Here is an 18001-nt window from a genome sequence, read left to right as displayed (position 1 = left end):
TCGGCTGTATGATAATGCGTATTATTTACACTTTGAATCATGATTTACTGGAATACCGGTAATACCGCACATCACTATTTAATACCACGGTCGTTGATGTACCACTCGTAAAACACTCGTTGGGATAGAAACACAACAACAACCTGAGTTCACATGTTGGTGGTCGATCCTGCGACCCATAGTATCTCAGGCTACTTTAGTAAAAAATGTAATTCTTATATTCGATATTTTCATTTGAACAAAACCAGCGAAGTGTAAATGTATCTGTGAATATTGTATGAGTAAGTATCTGGTTGACCAAGTACTTGTACAGAGTGAAAAGACAACAGTAATACTAGAAACAAAGAGTGTATTATTCATTTGGCGCATTTCCAACTTACTGCACAGGTTCGCGTTGTTCACGAGTCTCTGACGTTAACGTAACTACCAACTGTCACATCAGCAACAACCACAACAATAAAACTGAATGACCCGAGATACAGTGCGGTATGGAAATAACAATGCATCAGCAGAAACACCGATACTAAACTCACGTTCAAATATATACTAAAAGGCAAAAGTTATTGTGACACACAAAAGACAAAGATAATTGATGATACGTTTTTACTGCCGTGTATGAAACGTTATAACATGGAAAGAAAAATGTCCAAAGGTATGGAAATGAGCAATAGTCCATGAAAAGGGCGCACCTGCCATATGCAAATGAGCCACATCACTAGAGGGGGTCCAGAGCGAAATTCACAAAGTCAGTAGCGAGTGTGTCCACCTTGAGCATTGATACAGGCCTGGCATCGTCGTCTCATTGAGGCCACTAAACGCTGGAGAAAGTTCCTGGAAATACCATTCTAGATCTGAGGAAGGATCAGCCATGTGTCTTGGCGAGGGGTTGTCATGGGTGGTCGGCCGCTACGGGGACGGTCCATGACCTGGTTGTTTTGTTGATATCGTTACTATTAGTGCCATATGGTGTTTCTGTGGACAATGAATTGGCGTTCGAAGTCACACTGCGAGGTCCCAGATTCAAGCATCCCCACGACTCGCCATCTGTCATTTCAATGAGGCGTGGCATGACGAAATTGCATCAAACAGTTCACTACCTTTTTTTTTGACTGTATTAAATTTTATAAAATCATACATACATACATAGTGGGTTGCCCCCACACCCACCAGTGGTATAATCTCAGCTATCCGGGCTGTCTATCCAGGACAGTGGGTTAGTTGTTAGTGGTTAGTGAGAGAGAAGAGGGTGTAGTGGCCGTACACCTACCCATTGAGCCCTTAAGAACTTGCTCTGGGTTGGAGCCGGTACCGAGCTGCGAACCCTGTACCTACCAGCCTGTAGTGCGATGGCTAAACCACTGCGCCACCGAGGCTGGTCCGGAACGCGACTGTAATACGAAAGACTCATACACTTAGACAAGGGGACTGCAACACGTACTGACAACAGACAGGTGGATGCAGTCCAGTGGTAGAACGCTAGCATGAGGTGCAATGGGTCGACGTAGAATCGATCGATCTCGATGCAATGGCGAACAATCAGAGACTTTCCGACAGGTGGCGCTCGTGCACTATACACTGTAAATTTGTATTGTCGTAAAGCACCGATCGGTATATCCACTCTATTATTCCCGACCTAATTTTGAGCATGTATGTGACTAAAGCGTAGAACGGCTAAAAATTAAAGTAAATAATAAAAATCTACGAAATTCCGCAGTTGGTAGTAAAAAAAAATAATGGAAGAATAAAAAAGAACAAAATAATGTCCAGCTAAATCGTGGGTTTTCCACAACCACGTAGGCTACTCCCTACCGTTCTTACAACTTTCTATCATATATCCACAATGCCAAAACCATTAAATGTGTACATATTTGACTGATAATACTGGAGTGTTTGCAATAAAAAAAACCGGTAACAGCATTTAATAAAGGTTTAATTTGTAAAACGCCACGCTCCATTCTTCGCTGTTTACTTCCGGGTTCTATTCAATGTTATTTGTTTACCATAGTTTGACACCCAGTAGCCGATGTATTTTTCGTGCTGGGGTGTCGTTAAACATTCATTCATTCATTTACTATTCAATGTTTGTTATCGCGATTTAATATGAAGATATACGTGTTTAAAACCACAAATTATTCGTTTGCAGAGTAGAGTAAATTCAACCAAATTTGTCAATAATTATTTTTAATAAATTATTTCAATGAAAAAAAAAAAAAAAACCCAAACCCAACCCAACCGAAACAAAATAAATAAATAAAATAAATAAATAAATAAATATATTCAATGTAAAATAAAAATTTTTTTAAATGTTTATATGTATACATGTAATAAATTAAAAAAAAATAACATACATATATAATTACAGAAATAAATATTAAATGTTCAAATGATGAAAAATAAATAGGAAATTTAAAATATTAAATATATAGTTTTTTTGTTCTTAATTTTTTTTTTTTTTTTCACATGTAAGTAGAAATATAACAATGCTTTTTCATACACATTTACATGAAATTAGAAATGACAGTGGTATTGTTTTTCAATATTTATAATTTGTTAATGTAAATAATTTAATTTGTGTGTACAAAATGACATAATCTGATAGGAATTCTGATTTCACTGAGCCTGTTTTAACATACATTTATTTGACCTACCGGTATCTAAATTTTATACTTTTCAGTACTTATATTAAGAAAAGTCCAATGTAAATAATCTTTATCATGGTTCATACACTTATTTACCAAGAAAATTCATGACTTTCCATGATTTGCACTGATAATGAAATTAACAGCAATTGAAAACTGCTTTAGACATTATACTATTTTTTCTCTCCAAAGGCTGCAAGAGTAATAAATTATAAATTAAAGAAACAAAATACTGCTATTTTACAAATGTGGATTTCTAAAACCAGATGCAGCAATAAATAATTATGACTATATATAAAAGTACACTTATGGTTTACTAATAGTTTAAAGTGAATATAGGTACAACACCAATTAACACTAATTACATTCATTTCAAGAGATGCATAACATGCAGTATTCACACATGAGTTCAATGTATGATGAGTTACTTGCTTAGCATGTACATGTATTTGATAAACTGTACATAAACAATACCTATCTGGTATTTATATTTTCAGTCCAACAGTGTGGGTTTTTTCAATGCCATGCTAGAATTTATCACAATGTAGTCAACATACTACCTCGAAAAGTAAAAGTATTATAAACTGTTATAGGCTTAAACAGTCGCTGGAGAATAAAATGTTGGGATTTTGCTACATTTGTCCAAAATAGTCCAGTTAGGCAATAATAAAAAAAAGACAAAGAATAAAAAGAGACCCCACCCCCCCTCTCAAAAAAAAAAGAAAGAAAAAAAAGAAATTTATTTTATTGAATATTAAAATTTCCAGTTTCAGGATATTTATGTAAATAAATTCTAGATTATAATTTGGAAAGTATTTTGTTATGGTTAGTTTGTTTTTGGGTCAGTAGCAAAAACAAAAGTTTGTTCTGTTATGCCTCAAGTATTTAATCAAATCTCACATTGCAAAACAAGCTCTGCAGTCTCTTTAGAATAACCAGTAATGAAAAGAAATTAATATTTTTTTTACAACATCTCAGCACATTTTAAATTTGGTGTTAAACATCTGTGTTTAAAAAAAACAGCCTTCATAATTTTGACCCATGGTTTTGACACTTGGCATAGGTACTGACTCACTAAGAAGGTAAACCCATGGCCACCACACAGGCTACTCCTACCAATTACTTTAATTTCAGCATTTTCACTTTCAGTGGAGTTATTTGTTTACACCACCATCACAGCATCCTTTGATAGTGTTTTTGTCAGTAATTTCAGATATGCTTAGTATAAAAAGAAAATGCATCCTACATACATATTACAACTTACAAAAGAGATACCCAACTAATAGGCCCCCTATAGATAGATTAACAAAGGAATAATCAAATGTACAGTTTAACAAATGAAGAAAAGAAAATTTTATTCTGCCTTGCACCTAAAAAAAATTGTGGGAACATGACTAAAAAATATTAGGTAGGGCCAGTCTAAACTTTAAAAAACAACAACCAAAAACTACATCTGTACTCTTTTTAACTTACAAAAAAATGGGGAAAAATAATCAGGGTAAGCCTTTTTTTTTTTTTAGGTAGGGTCGGTTTCAAGAAACAATTGTTTTTACACCTCAATGGGCACTCCACATCTCACTATTCTGTTTATATTGTATGTATGCTATTTGCACGTCTCAAACTATTATTTTCTTCTTCTTCAAATTGTGTATTAGGGGCTGTAGAAGAGGTGAGGGCCGATAGGGCCATGGTCTCCTCTTTTTTCCTGTTATTGTTCTCAAAAGTCTGGAGATGTCATGGGCCCTATGTTAACATCTGATATTTAAACTTATTCTGGGCGAGCATGCCTTCGAACCCCCACCAACAGGTTCGGGCCCTCAAACACACACACACACACACACACACACACACACACACACACTCTCTCTCTCTCTCTCTCTCTCTCTCTCTCTCTCTCTCTCTCTCTCTCTCTCTCTCTCTCTCTCTCTCTCTCTCTCTCTCTCTCTCACAACCTTTTAACAAACAGCACACTATAAGTACTCCCACCCCATCCCCACTTTCAAATACACTCCGCTGGCCCTGTACATAAATAAAAAAAAGTGTTGTTTCTAAAACATTTTTTCTTTTAGTCTGTGAAATTATTGATTAAAAACAAATTAATTAATTAATTAAATAATCGACAACAAACATGATCAATGCCATGGGGGGTAGGACGAACTCACCAGGTGACCTAAACCCTCCCCCTCACCAAAAAGCAGTGAACAAAACACACAAATAAACAAATGTCCACATAGCATACATAAATGGAAGAAAATATAATATTTCAACTAGATTTTATTCAAATAATATATAAATAATTAATTTTGTTTTAAATCCACACACCGAGAATGGATAGGCAGTGACATACAAACGCCTCGTTTTTCAGCGATTCACTGTTTGTTTTGTTTTTTGTTGTTGTTGTATTTTGTCATATACTAGATCCGTTATGCAGTCCAGACATTCTTTGTGCAATGCATCATCGTCTGAAAGAAATATTACCACTTTTTCTGTTCGTACAGAGGTGGACAAGTAATTTTATACGACCAGTGGCTTCAAATCACACTACCGAACAGCTGTTTAAAGCGAGACTCTAGGGTGTATAGTGACGACGCGACCTCTAAGGGGGAGATAATTTCTGGGTGTTCGCCATTAGTGCCCCACGACTGATCTGTCAAAGGTTGTGGTATGTACTGTCCTATATATGAGAAAGCGCATAAAAAATAGCTTGCTTTTGAAAGTAGTAGCCTGTGTGGCAGTAGCGGTGCCTCCCCTCTCCCTCCCTTCTCTTTTGCCCCCCCCCCCCCCCCCCCTCGAAGTGTCGAAATAACCATGTTACAGATTAAACAGTCCATCGGTCTACAGGCTGGTAGGTACTGGGTTCGGATCCCAGTCGAGGCATGGGAATTTTAATCCAGATACCGACTCCAAACCCTGAGTGAGTGCTCCGCAAGGCTCAATGGGTAGGTGTAAATGGGTAGGTGTAAACCACTTGCACCGACCAGTGATCCATAACTGGTTCAACAAAGGCCATGGTTTGTGCTATCCTGCCTGTGGGAAGCGCAAATAAAAGATCCCCTACTGCTAATCGGAAGAGTAGCCCATGCAGTGGCGACAGCGGGTTTCCTCTCAAAATCTGTGTGGTCCTTAACCATATGTCTGACGCCATATAACCGTAAATAAAAAATGTGTTGAGTGCGTCGTTAAATAAAACATTTCTTTCTTTCTTTCTATTTAAATGCCAATACGAATAACATATCACTATGTCAAACTCCCGATTTCTCAAATGTATAGGCGTACGGGCTCCCATTTTTGTAGGGAGGGTGGGGGATGGTGGTCGAAGGCTGGGATTTTCCAGAATTAAACGAAAGTAAAGTTTGTTTTATTTAACGACGCCACTAGAGCACATTGATTTTTTATCTTATCATCGGCTATTGGACGTCAAACATATGGTCATTCTGACACTGTTTTTTTAGAGGAAACCCGCTGTCGCCACATAGGCTACTCTTTTACGACAGGCAGCAAGGGATCTTTTATTTGCGCTTCCCACAGGCAGGATAGCACAAACCATGGCCTTTGTTGAACCAGTTATGGATCATTGGTCGGTGCAAGTGGTTTACACCTACCCATTGAGCCTTGCGGAGCACTCACTCGGGGTTTGGTGTCGGTATCTGGATTACAAATCGACCAGGATCCGAACCCAGTACCTACCAGCCTGTAGACCGATAACCACGACGCCACAGAGGCCGGTAGAATTAAACGAAAATGCCAGAATCTGCTTAACGGCATTTATTCATTGCAAACGATTCACTGTGCATTTGTATATGGATTACACTAATTTTGAGGTTAGAATGATGGAAATACATGGTAAAAAGGTCTTGGGTTAGGAAATTTTTCCCTAACATCTGTATAATGTTTGCCCGAATTTGAGGTTTTGCTCCAGCACTAGGAGGCAGTTGCTCCCCACCCCCGCCCCCTGTCTCGTACGCTTATACATCAAGTTATCTTGACACAGTCAAGGGGCCAGACCCAATGAAAATGAAAAACAAAAGTGCACGGAAAGATTTACTTTTATGTGATATATATTCTGAACCGAGAACATGTCTAGTTTATAAAAAGTAATGATACCGACGTCAACTCTTGCTTTTGGATGCTACAGATCAAATTGTGACCCAACCCTCAAGTGCAGTTGAGTTAAATTTGAGTGCAAGAACGCATAATTCAGTGAATGGAGATAATAAAACATTAGACACAAAACAAATGACAGCTCAAATGTTTTATAAAAGTAGCTAAACCAAATATTAAAAGAACTAAGAAATTAATTTGTTGAAATAACGTCATTTTGGGATAGGAAAATGGAGGGAAAGTGTAGGTAAAAAACCCAACACACACACACACATATATATATATATATATATATATATATATATATATATATATATATATATATATATATATATATATATATATATATATATATATACTAAGCCAATTTAAATGGAATTTGTTTTATATTTCCTATATGTAATACTCTGTAAAATATATTACAAGGATTTTGTATTTATGTATGGATTTCAATTTTAAAGAAATATGGACAGAACATTTTGAAATAACGTGTTTTAGCACAATACTCTAGAAGCTGAACTACCGCCTGTTTGTTCTTTTATGCGCACTCAGTTTGGCTTTGGACATTGGTTCGCCATGCTCCACTAATGGAAAAAAAAGTTTGATCATGCACTCTGTATCACGTGGGTAAGTAAGCCATTTTTAATTCAAGATGGCGGTCATTTTTACAGAAACATACATTCATTTCAACATATTTTGGTGCTTATATCTAATTAAGGTTCAGGCACGCTTTCCTGGGCACACACCTCAGCTGTCTGGGTTGTCTGTCCAGGACAATGAATTACTTGTTAATGGTTAGTCAGAGAGAAGATGGTGTAGTGGTCTTATACATACCCATTGAGTCGTTAAAACTCGCTCTGGATGGGAGCCGGTACCGGACTGCGAACCCTGTACCTACCAGCCTTATGTCCGATGGTTTAACCACGACACCACAGAGGCCAGAAACATACAACTGAAATGAATATGATGACTGATAGAAGAATCACGTAACTCTTTATATTTGATCATTCTTCAGGTTCCATCTCAATATCGATATCTATAACATTAGCAAACTGTTAAAGGTTGCACTGTACTAATTAGACTGTCATATACTACTTCCATGTTAACATCCGTGGATAAACTAGTATTTGCAATATATGGACCACATTATGATCCATAAATATGTTTGAACTGAACCGGCCTCGGTGGTGCGTGGTTAGGCATACGGCATAAGGCTGGTAGGTACAGGGTTTGCAGTCCCGGTACAGGCTCCCACCCAGAGTGAGTTTAACGGCTCGATGGGTAGGTGTGAGGCCACTACACACTCTTCTCTCTGACTAACCACTAACTATTAACACCTAACCCACAGTTAATACTTGGTACAGTCCTGTCAGTATAGTGAAACATGTGAAAGTATTTGTTTAAAAAACAACAACACAATTTTATACGAGATATGGGTGTTGTTTCAACATCATGGTATTTAGAAAATGAGTCATTTTCTCAGTCATTACATTTTTCATTTCAACTTATGTTCGTGCTTATATCCAATTAAGGTTCAAGCACGTTGTCCTGGGCACACACCTCAGCTATCCGGGCTATCTGTCCAGAACAGTGGGTTATGTGTTAATTATTACTAGTTAGTGAGAGAAAAGAGGGTGTAGTGGTCGTACACCTACTCACCTAGTCGTTAAAACTCGCTCTGGGTGGGAGCCGGTACCGGGCTGCGAACCCTGTACCTATCAGCCTTATGTTCGATGGCTTAACCGCAACACCATTGAGGCCGGTCCAGCGGACACGTTTCAGTTTAACTTATTTTCGTGATTATATCCAATTAAGGTTCAAGCACGCTGTCCTGGGCACACACCTCAGCTATCTGGGCAGTCTGTCCAGGACAGTGGGTTAGTTGTTAATTGTTAGTGGTTCGTGAGAAAGAAGAGGGTATATTGGTCTTACACCTACCCATTGAGTCGTTAAAACTCGCTCTGAGTGGGAGCCGGTACCGGGCTGCGAACCATGTACCTACCAGCATTGTGCTCTTTATACATGTAAACAAAATGTGTTGTTGTTGTTGTTTTTTCATACAATAAAAGTTAATTTAGATGAGGTTCAGACTAGATGCTCCACTTATAAAACAAAAGAATATGTTTTTACTGTGATACTGTGAGCCACAAGAATTGCATGAAATAAACATTTTACAATGCCAAAGGAATGCAGGGCAAAATGTTAATTACGTTAATGGTGAATATGACGACGATACAAGACGTATTCATGGTATTGTTAGCTGAGCTTCATCTTGATAAAATACTCCGTTTTGTGAATTAATCTTTGGAAGGATATGAAATAAGCAACTACCGGATACCACTTTGAAGACAAAATTTGTTTTACATACCCAAGGTACAGAACCAATTCACAGATATTCTCTATGAGTATTGAAACACGTCGTATGGTATAATGTGTAATAATACATTGATAAACTGTTTATACTTTGGTTTGACAGCCAATAGATATACATTGAAGACTATATAGATTGAAGACTGTTTATACTTTGGTTTGCATGGGACAGAAGAAGGGTCCAATACCTGTCTGCATCGTACAAACAATACATGACGTCTGTTGATCAAAACAACTCATCCAAATATTTAAGCATGATATGGTATTATGTAGGAGTTATAGTGAAATAAAAATGATTGATATAAGAATTGTTTCTCATTTTTTAGGAATTTATCGATGTATAAAAGTCACATGGTATAAAAGTCACAAATGGTATAAAATCGCGTAGCGTACCGAAGCGATTTTATACTACATATTTTGTGATTTTTATACATCGATAAATTCCTAAAAAATTAGAAACAATTCTTATAATTACAAACAGTACAAGAAGTGTACCTTAAAACACTCAAAAATAATTTCTTTCGTTCTTACCGTCAACCATGGTCTGTAAATAAGCGTAGGAATACATGTATACATACTATTGGAAATTGTCCGCTAAAAATAAAAAATAAGTATTGAATCAACAAAAACAGTGTATATATCTTTATTATAACTTCTTTTTAAAAAATGAAACAATTTCATGTGCAGATTTGTCTTGTGTTTTTCTATCGCAAAGTGACTTTGATATTAACTTTTGTTTACGTGTAGTGACTGTTGGTGTTGTGCGGTAATTTCGATCTTGGTCTTCCGTGATGACATATTTTTATGAGGTTTATGGAAGGATAACGCTTGGTTTTTCAGTGAAGTCAGCCAATCAGAATACAGTAAATCGTATAAATTCGGAAAGTTTCTAATTATACTGCATTAACGCAGAACACTACTGTCAGAGGCGGTATTTATCAGGTCCCGTTACAACCAAATAGACTACCCAAACTTCAAGTCTCAATGAAACGTCTGTGGACAGAGCATATACAGTATCGTATGACTTACAATCGTAACACAATTCCCATTTTTCAAAATCCCAGAGATGTAGATAATTAACACAAATTCGATACGGTCATTAGTTGGATAGTCTGAATGTCGGAGAGATACTGGAATTCCATGGGCGTACATGGGGGGGGGGGGGGGGGGGGAGATGGGTTCGACCGAACCCCCCCCCCCCCTGAAATCGCTTTTTTTAATAATTTAATATATCTGACATTGATATCTGACCCCTGCGCGTGCTGTAACCTCACCGTGGTGCAGGGGTGTAACATTCTCTTTGAGAATGGCTAATACAGCACAAATTGAAGTTTAGAGTAAAATTCGGTGTCCGTAAAATTCTGTGATATTTGTATTTGTATTTTTACACAGTTCTTTACACTGTTTTTGTTTAAACCTTGAATTTTTATATTGATGTTGATCATCACTTTATTTATTTGCATTACCATAGTCTGACACCCAATAGCCGATGTATTTTTCGTGCTGGGGTGTCGTTAAACATTCATTCATTCATTCATTCATGATATCTGACATTATTATATTTACTCAACATAGAAATATATGCCCAATATCTCTGCAATCTATTTTGGAACCCCCCTTTTCAAAATCCTATGTACGCCCATGAATTCCTGCCGAGTTTTTACCTGGACCACACAGTTTGAGACGGATATCGACAGTACAGAAGATAACCATTTGGGGTGCCACACGATTTAGCACCAAAGAACACCCCCGCCCCCATATGATTTTAAAAGAGAAAATGTGTATCCATCATTGACTGCCACCGATGTTTTGTTAGTCAATGAGCAGCGCCTACTGACAAGTATCAGATTCACTCTAGTAATATCTAACTCAGTTACTTAGCATGACACTATACACATATGTACCGAACCTTCCCAGAGCAAATCTTTAAACTATACCGAATAGCAGACATATTACACCTGAAATTGCACCTATTTGTGTAAAACCTTTCCGACTTTCCGATACAGATGATCCAATTTGGTGTGTCGATGCAATTTTGCTGCTTATGAAGTATGCAAAAAAATAAAGATAGTAATAAATAAATAAATAAATAAATAAATAAAATAAAATAAATACTTAAACAAAAGAAACCACCCCAAAAAGAAAAAAAGAAAAGAAAATGAAAATGAAAAATCAAATAATACAAACGATTTCACTTGCTATTTATTTGACCTAATATTTCAAGAGAAAAGAAGAGTAATTAAAACAAGCATATTTCTACTTCAATATATATACATAATTACATATACTACTGTATTGCAAATTATTTTACTTCCCCATAATTATTGTATAAAACCAGACTTTGTATCACGGATCGCTCGGAGTTCTCGGTTCAAGACATTTTTGTATTACCCCTCCACTATATAATATAATGTAATATTTTAAGGTAAAAGTATCTTTGGTTTTTAAGCTTACCAAAGATGGCACTAATGATATTTTGGGTTTAAACAAGTATATTTTTTGATGACATGCAAAAAACCTTTTTCACGAGAGCTCAATGCGGCCCCCTGATTAAAGGTAGAAGTGGGTCCCCAACGTTTACATGCTTATCTCAAATTTGGACATAAACATATTTGAGCGCCTGTGATATAATTTCTTTGCAGGAACTCCAGACTTTATAGACGTTCTAACCACAATTCTCCTCGTTTTAGTATATTACACAAAACACTCTAGTCGTTTTCAGAGAAGGTGCACGGGCGTGCGTGTAGCATAAGTAGCACAATTAATGTTTAAACAGTGCTTAGTGAAAACAAAAAATAAAATAACAGTTTACGTTTGTGTTAATATTATATATAATGTGAAATACATCCTAACTATATCACTTTACACTTGCAATAAATTAATCTTTAGTGAAAGGAGTTAAAAATTGTACCTATGATGTTTGATGGTGGCCATTTTAGATTTCATGTTTGGCAAATAGACCACTTTATTTCTTTCAAATACATGGCATATGCTTAAACCTAGTCAAGTCAATATATTATTTACTTTTGGCATACAAAGGTGTATTTTATATGGCAAGTGGCCTGTAACGCTTTTTTTCAAAAGGCACCATTAATAAAATACTAGTTTGCGTTGTCTTTGTGTACAATCTTAGGCCTAAAAACAATTTTGTGTTTCCGGGAACCCGACCTTACCTAGAAAAAAAGGCCAAATCTATTTTATTTTGGGTTTTTTTTTGTTTATTGTTTAAAATAAATTAATATGTACCAATAATCGAAAAGAATGCGTAGCATTTTATTTGGATCTGATAATATATTGGGGTGGGGGGGGGGGGGGGCACCTTGGGGTTGGGGGGCACCAACACTGTCTATAAGTCGTGTTATGTGGCTACAGTCAGATATAAAAGGTGGTATGATTGGGGGGGGGGGGGGGGGGGGAGGCATGACCTGTAAGAATGACTATATAAAAATACCTACATATTCCAGGAAACACAATTTTGTTTAGGCCTTATGTGAGATGCTAAGATCGATTTTGTTGACTGAACAACTTAGTAACGAATGCATCACTGACACAGCCTCTGTAAGTTGGTATCGTCAGTAACTGTTGTGATTCAGCCAGAAGCAGCTGGTAAGTTTGTTACTTTAGTTACAACACGTTAGTCTGGATCGGTGTTCACTAAACAGTCTTACAAGCACTCAGGTGCGTGTGCAGAGGGGAGGGGGATCCAATCACTTACGTAGCCAACCACTCAGGTGCGTGTGCAGAGGGGAGGGGGTTCCAATCACTGACGTAGCCAACCACTCAGGTGCGTGTGCAGAGGGGAGGGGGATCCAATCACTGACGTAGCCAACCACTCAGGTGCGTGTGCAGAGGGGAGGGGGATCCAATCACTGACGTAGCCAACCACTCAGGTGCGTGTGCAGAGGGTAGGGGGATCCAGTCACTGACGTAGCCAACCACTCAGGTGCGTGTGCAGAGGGGAGGGGGATCCAATCACTGACGTAGCCAACCACTCAGGTGCGTGTGCAGAGGGGAGGGGGATCCAATCACTGACGTAGCCAACCACTCAGGTGCGTGTGAAGAGGGGAGGGGGATCCAATCACTGACGTAGCCAACCACTCAGGTGCGTGTGCAGAGGGGAGGGGGATCCAATCACTGACGTAGCCAGGATTTTGTGGGAATGGGAGGGGGCAAACCACACTACGTATGTATATGTATATATGAATGTATGTATGTATGTATGTATGTATGTATGTATGTATATATGTATGATTTTGTAAAATTTAAAAGTTACAAAAAATCACTACGCCACTGGGTCTAACCCCCCTTCTCCAATAAATAGTTGGGGTTTTCAATGTATAACCCGACACCCCCTAAAAACCTTGCGCGGCACAGTTTTTTGCACACGCGCCTGTAATTATTAGGCATGTACTATATGTAATTTACTTCCAGCGTTTACAAGTTGTTTTACTTTTAGGTTTTTAGACATTACTTACAATAGTGGGTTTAAATTATTATTATTCTCTCTCTCTCTCTCTCTCTCTCTCTCTCTCTCTCTCTCTCTCTCTCTCTCTCTCTCTCTCTCTCTCTCTCTCTCTCTGTGTCTCTCTTTGTCTCTCTTTCTCTCTCTCTCTTTCTCTCTCTCTCTGTGTGTGTCTCTCTCTCTCTCTCTCTCTCTCTCTCTCTCTGTGTGTCTCTTTCTCTGTATCTCTGTGTGTGTGTGTGTGTGTCTCTCTCTCTCTTTGTCTCGCGTTTTCTCTCTGTCTCCCTCTCTCTCTCTCTCTCTCTCTCTCTCTCTCTCTCCTCTCTCTCTCTCTCTCTCTCTCTGTGTGTGTGTTAGTGTGTGTGGGGGAGGGGGGGATAATAGGTTTATTATAGAAAACTTAGGGAGTCAGTTTATTTGTTGTAGTAGGATTTTTTTTTAAACACTTTGTTAAAAAGTGGGTTTAATAAATTTCGTTAATCTTTTTTATGGGGGCGGGGGGGGGGGGGGGGTGTTATTCTTAATCAGTATCATCAAATATAAACCCCGAACAATGCCAGTCATTTTCTAATCAAGGAAAGGTAATTCGACAGCTATTCGTACATCTGTAATTGTCAGTAGGCCACATATCGCAGTTGTCTTCCCATTTGGTTGAACTCCGGAAATATGTCCGCGCAAGTAGTCTGCTGTTTGAGCGTGATTATTTCATGACAGACAGCTTTTAAATGGCAACCATTAGACTGATGATGACAGGGGGAGCATATAATTTGCAACATATGTAATTTGTTAACAGCGGTTGCAAAACAAAGTACTAAAAGGCGTTGGAACTGATAGAGTAGGAGTTGGGGGTTTATCGAGAGCTACAGACACTCAGTAATGGAGGCATGCGAGGTGGGGGCTCTATGGGCCGGAGTCTGTTACCACAGAAGTCACAGTTGAAATGTGCAATGTAGTCCACTTGTAATGCATATAGTTGGTGAAATTGTTGGCCCAAGAATAGAGCAAGTATGACTCAGTGGTTTTTCGTTTTAAAAAAAAGAGCTATTTTCCGTTTCATGTTTTTGTAAATTCCGTTTCATTTCCGTTTCAGACTGCAACATGTAATTAACAAGTGAACTAACACAAGTTGTGACAAATTAAAGGGTCCGAAAATTGACTGGCGTCGACATGTGTCGCTATTTTTCATTAAATCATAGTGAGCCTACATATTAGTAGCGAAAAATCACATCAGGAGCAAAGGCTACAGTTATAATAACTACATAAAGCATGATTGTCCAACAATTAAGTGCACTGCTGTATTCAACGGGGCTTAGGGTTCACAAAACGTAAACATTTATTTTATCATCTCTTTGACGGTCTAACGTCTGCAAATTGAAGTATGCGCATGACAGCGGAGATAAAGTAACGTTGCAATGTTCAGCCGTTTTGTGCTAAACGTTTGCAAACATATTTTGACTGGTGGTTCCCGAAATGGTCATTCGGTTCAATGTGTAGCGTAAAAATCTGTCTTCCAAGACGAGCGTTAGCGACAAACCGCTGGCTCAATCTAATTAAAATTAGCTCCACTATTACATGTGGATCTAACAGCAGCCAGTTGGAGCTCATGTCCACCAATCAAGACCTTACTTGCAGAATCATGCTAGTGATTTAAAAATAATTTCATAACATTCCGAATTATCCTGAGGGTATACGACATGTTTCGTGTGAATTACGAATGCCTTAAAACATGTTTTATTTTATAAAATAAATAATTTGTAATGTAAAACTGAAGACTGATTTAGTTTTTAGTTTTTTTAATAAATAAATAATTTGTAATGTAAAATTGAAGACTGATAACCCATCCCGTACGTATTGGTATGGTTCGCTGTATTGCGGCCACTAAAACAGACTCGCCCGATATTTTTAGAATTTGTATGCTCCCAAATAACGTTATAAAAGGCGAAGTGTGATTGGTCTATATTTAAATTATTATTTACAGACGAAATGTTACTTGGACATTGGAGACTACGCAGTGTTGTTAGCAATCTGATTAAAATTAGTTCTACTGGTCTAAATAAGGCATTCGTAATTCACATGAAACATGTCGTATACCCTCAGGATAATTCGGAATGTTTTCAAATTATTTTCAAATCACTGGCATGATTCTGCAAGTAAGGTTTTGATTGGTGGACATGAGCTCCAACTGGCTGCTGTTAGATCCACATGTACTAGTAGAGCTAATTTTAATTAGATTGCCGCTGGCTAAACTTACTCATGGAGAAAAAAAAAACCCTGTCCCATCTGCGCAGGCGCAACAGACTAAGCAGTAAACCAGCCCCAATTTCAGCCAGAAAACGTTTCGCTAACGTTTTCGAAGTATTTGATTGGTTTCCAATGTGACTATTTGGTTTAGAGTTTGCCAATAGTACAGCGCACGGATCAGTCGTCAGTTTTACAGCGTGCAGCAATAGTTAACATAGAACACTTTTTTGTGGTCATTCAAGCCCATGCAAATGTAGCTTGTTTTGTGCAAATGGGTCTACTATATTAATAAAAAATGCTATAGCAACTAACGCTATATAGAAACATATTATATCATTGGCGTACATAGGGGGGAGGGGGTGGTCGATGGGTTCGACCGAACCCCCCCCTGAAATCGCTTTTTTTATAATTTAATATATCTGACATTATTATATTTACTCAACATAGAAATATATGCCCAATATCTCTGCAATCTATTTTGGAACCCCCCTTTTCAAAATCCAATGTATTGGAACCCCCCTTTTCAAAATCCTATGTACGCCCATGTATATAGCGTAAATAACTGTCGTCTATAGCCAGTAGACGTTGAGACAAAGAAATGGAAAGTTAACCAGTTCGATGCAGTATTCACGAGTTTAACTAAGAATCTCATTTTTAAACAACTACAAGATCGTTACAAGCGTTTCCAGGATCAAAGTTTTGTTTAACGACACTACTAGAGCACATTGATTTATTAATCATCGGCTATTGGATGTCAAACATTTGGTCATTTTGATATATATAGTGTCATATAGTAAATCCGCTGCATTTTTCTGTTAGTAGCAAGGAATCTTTTATATGCACAATCCCACAGACAGGATAGGACATTCCACGGCCTTTGATATACCAGTCGTGGCGCACTGGCTGAACGATTCCAGGGCTACATACTGAACGAAGCCCTGACATGTACCACATCTTAGACCATTTAATATCGACATGTTTCTAAATTCTACCGAATACGATTTTGGGATTGCATTTCCAGCTCTCTCCAGCTTCAAGCCTGCATCTGTCACCTGATGGTGACCACGCAAGAACGGGTGGTTTTCGAGATGCATTTGTTAACAGTGTTAGCGGCGTCAGTGTTGTGGCTCACTAGCGTGTGCTGTGCTATGTCTGATGGCGGGTATCGACGACTTCCACATTCCTCGTTGACGGCGTGTTCAGCCGCCTGCAGACACGATCATCGATGTGAATCGTTCACCTTCAACCTGCGCAACCTTCAGTGTCACCTGAATGACGTCCAGTCAGCGCAAAACGAGGCGGTCATTGTTCCAGGAATCATTTCCCGTAAACCTACTCAGAATAATGAGGTGAGACTTCTATATTTTGTAACACACAGATCATGATGTCATATTGGTAAGTCGAGGTTTGCGTGTATGTATGTGATGTGATGTGTGTGGTGTGTGTGTGTGTGTGTGTGTGTGTGTGTGTGTGTCAGAGAGAGAGAGAGAGAGAGAGAGAGAGAGAGAGAGAGAGAGAGAGAGAGTGAGTGTGTGTGTGGTGTGTGTGTGTGTCTGAGAGTGTGTGTGTGTGTGTGTGTGTGTGTCTGAGAGAGAGAGAGAGAGTGAGTGTGTGTGGTGTGTGTGTGTGTGTCTGAGAGAGAGAGAGAGAGAGAGAGAGAGAGAGAGAGAGAGAGAGAGAGAGAGTGTGTGTGTGTGTGTGTGTGTGACTGCATTTTAAAATAGGACTAGAAGCGGGACGTAGCCCTATGGTGAAGAGCTTGCTTGATGCGCGTTCGGTCTGAGATCGGTTGGACCATTGGGTTATTTCTCATTCCAGCCAGTGCACCATGCCTGGTATATCAAAAGCCGTGGTATGTGCTCTCCTATCTTTGCGGGGTGGTACATATAAAAGATCCCTTGCTACTAATGGAATAATGTAGCGTGTTTCCTATCTGAGACTATATGTCAAAATTACCTATAAATCAATGTGCTCAAGTGGTGTCGTTAAACAAAACAAACTTTAACGTTTCAAATTAGGGCACGTACTGTGGTATGCTGGTTTTAGATCATACTATCAAGGAGATATACAGTTCACGTATACGATTTCACTTCAGTCAGATATTGACCTTATTTTCGTGCTTATATACAATTACGGTCCAAGCACGCTGTCATGGGCACACATACCTCAGCTATATGGGCTGACTGTC

At 38.3% G+C, this 18001-nt stretch overlaps 1 protein-coding gene across 2 annotated transcripts in view; it reads left to right on the top strand.

Annotated features, from left to right (window-relative positions):
* Window positions 1–12613: 12613 nt before the first annotated feature.
* LOC121377674 overlaps window positions 12614–18001 on the top strand; it is a 33603-nt gene continuing 28215 nt past the window's right edge. For both annotated transcript variants that reach the window (XM_041505752.1, XM_041505751.1), the window contains exons 1-2: window positions 12614–12716; window positions 16835–17162. In XM_041505752.1, the coding sequence (XP_041361686.1) occupies window positions 16869–17162 (294 nt within the window). In that variant the 5' untranslated portion in view covers window positions 12614–12716; window positions 16835–16868. The remainder of the gene's footprint in view (window positions 12717–16834; window positions 17163–18001) is intronic.

Source organism: Gigantopelta aegis, chromosome 7 (assembly GCF_016097555.1).
Source record: "Gigantopelta aegis isolate Gae_Host chromosome 7, Gae_host_genome, whole genome shotgun sequence".
NCBI classification, from domain to species: domain Eukaryota; kingdom Metazoa; phylum Mollusca; class Gastropoda; order Neomphalida; family Peltospiridae; genus Gigantopelta; species Gigantopelta aegis.
This window is presented reverse-complemented; position numbering and strand designations above follow the sequence as displayed.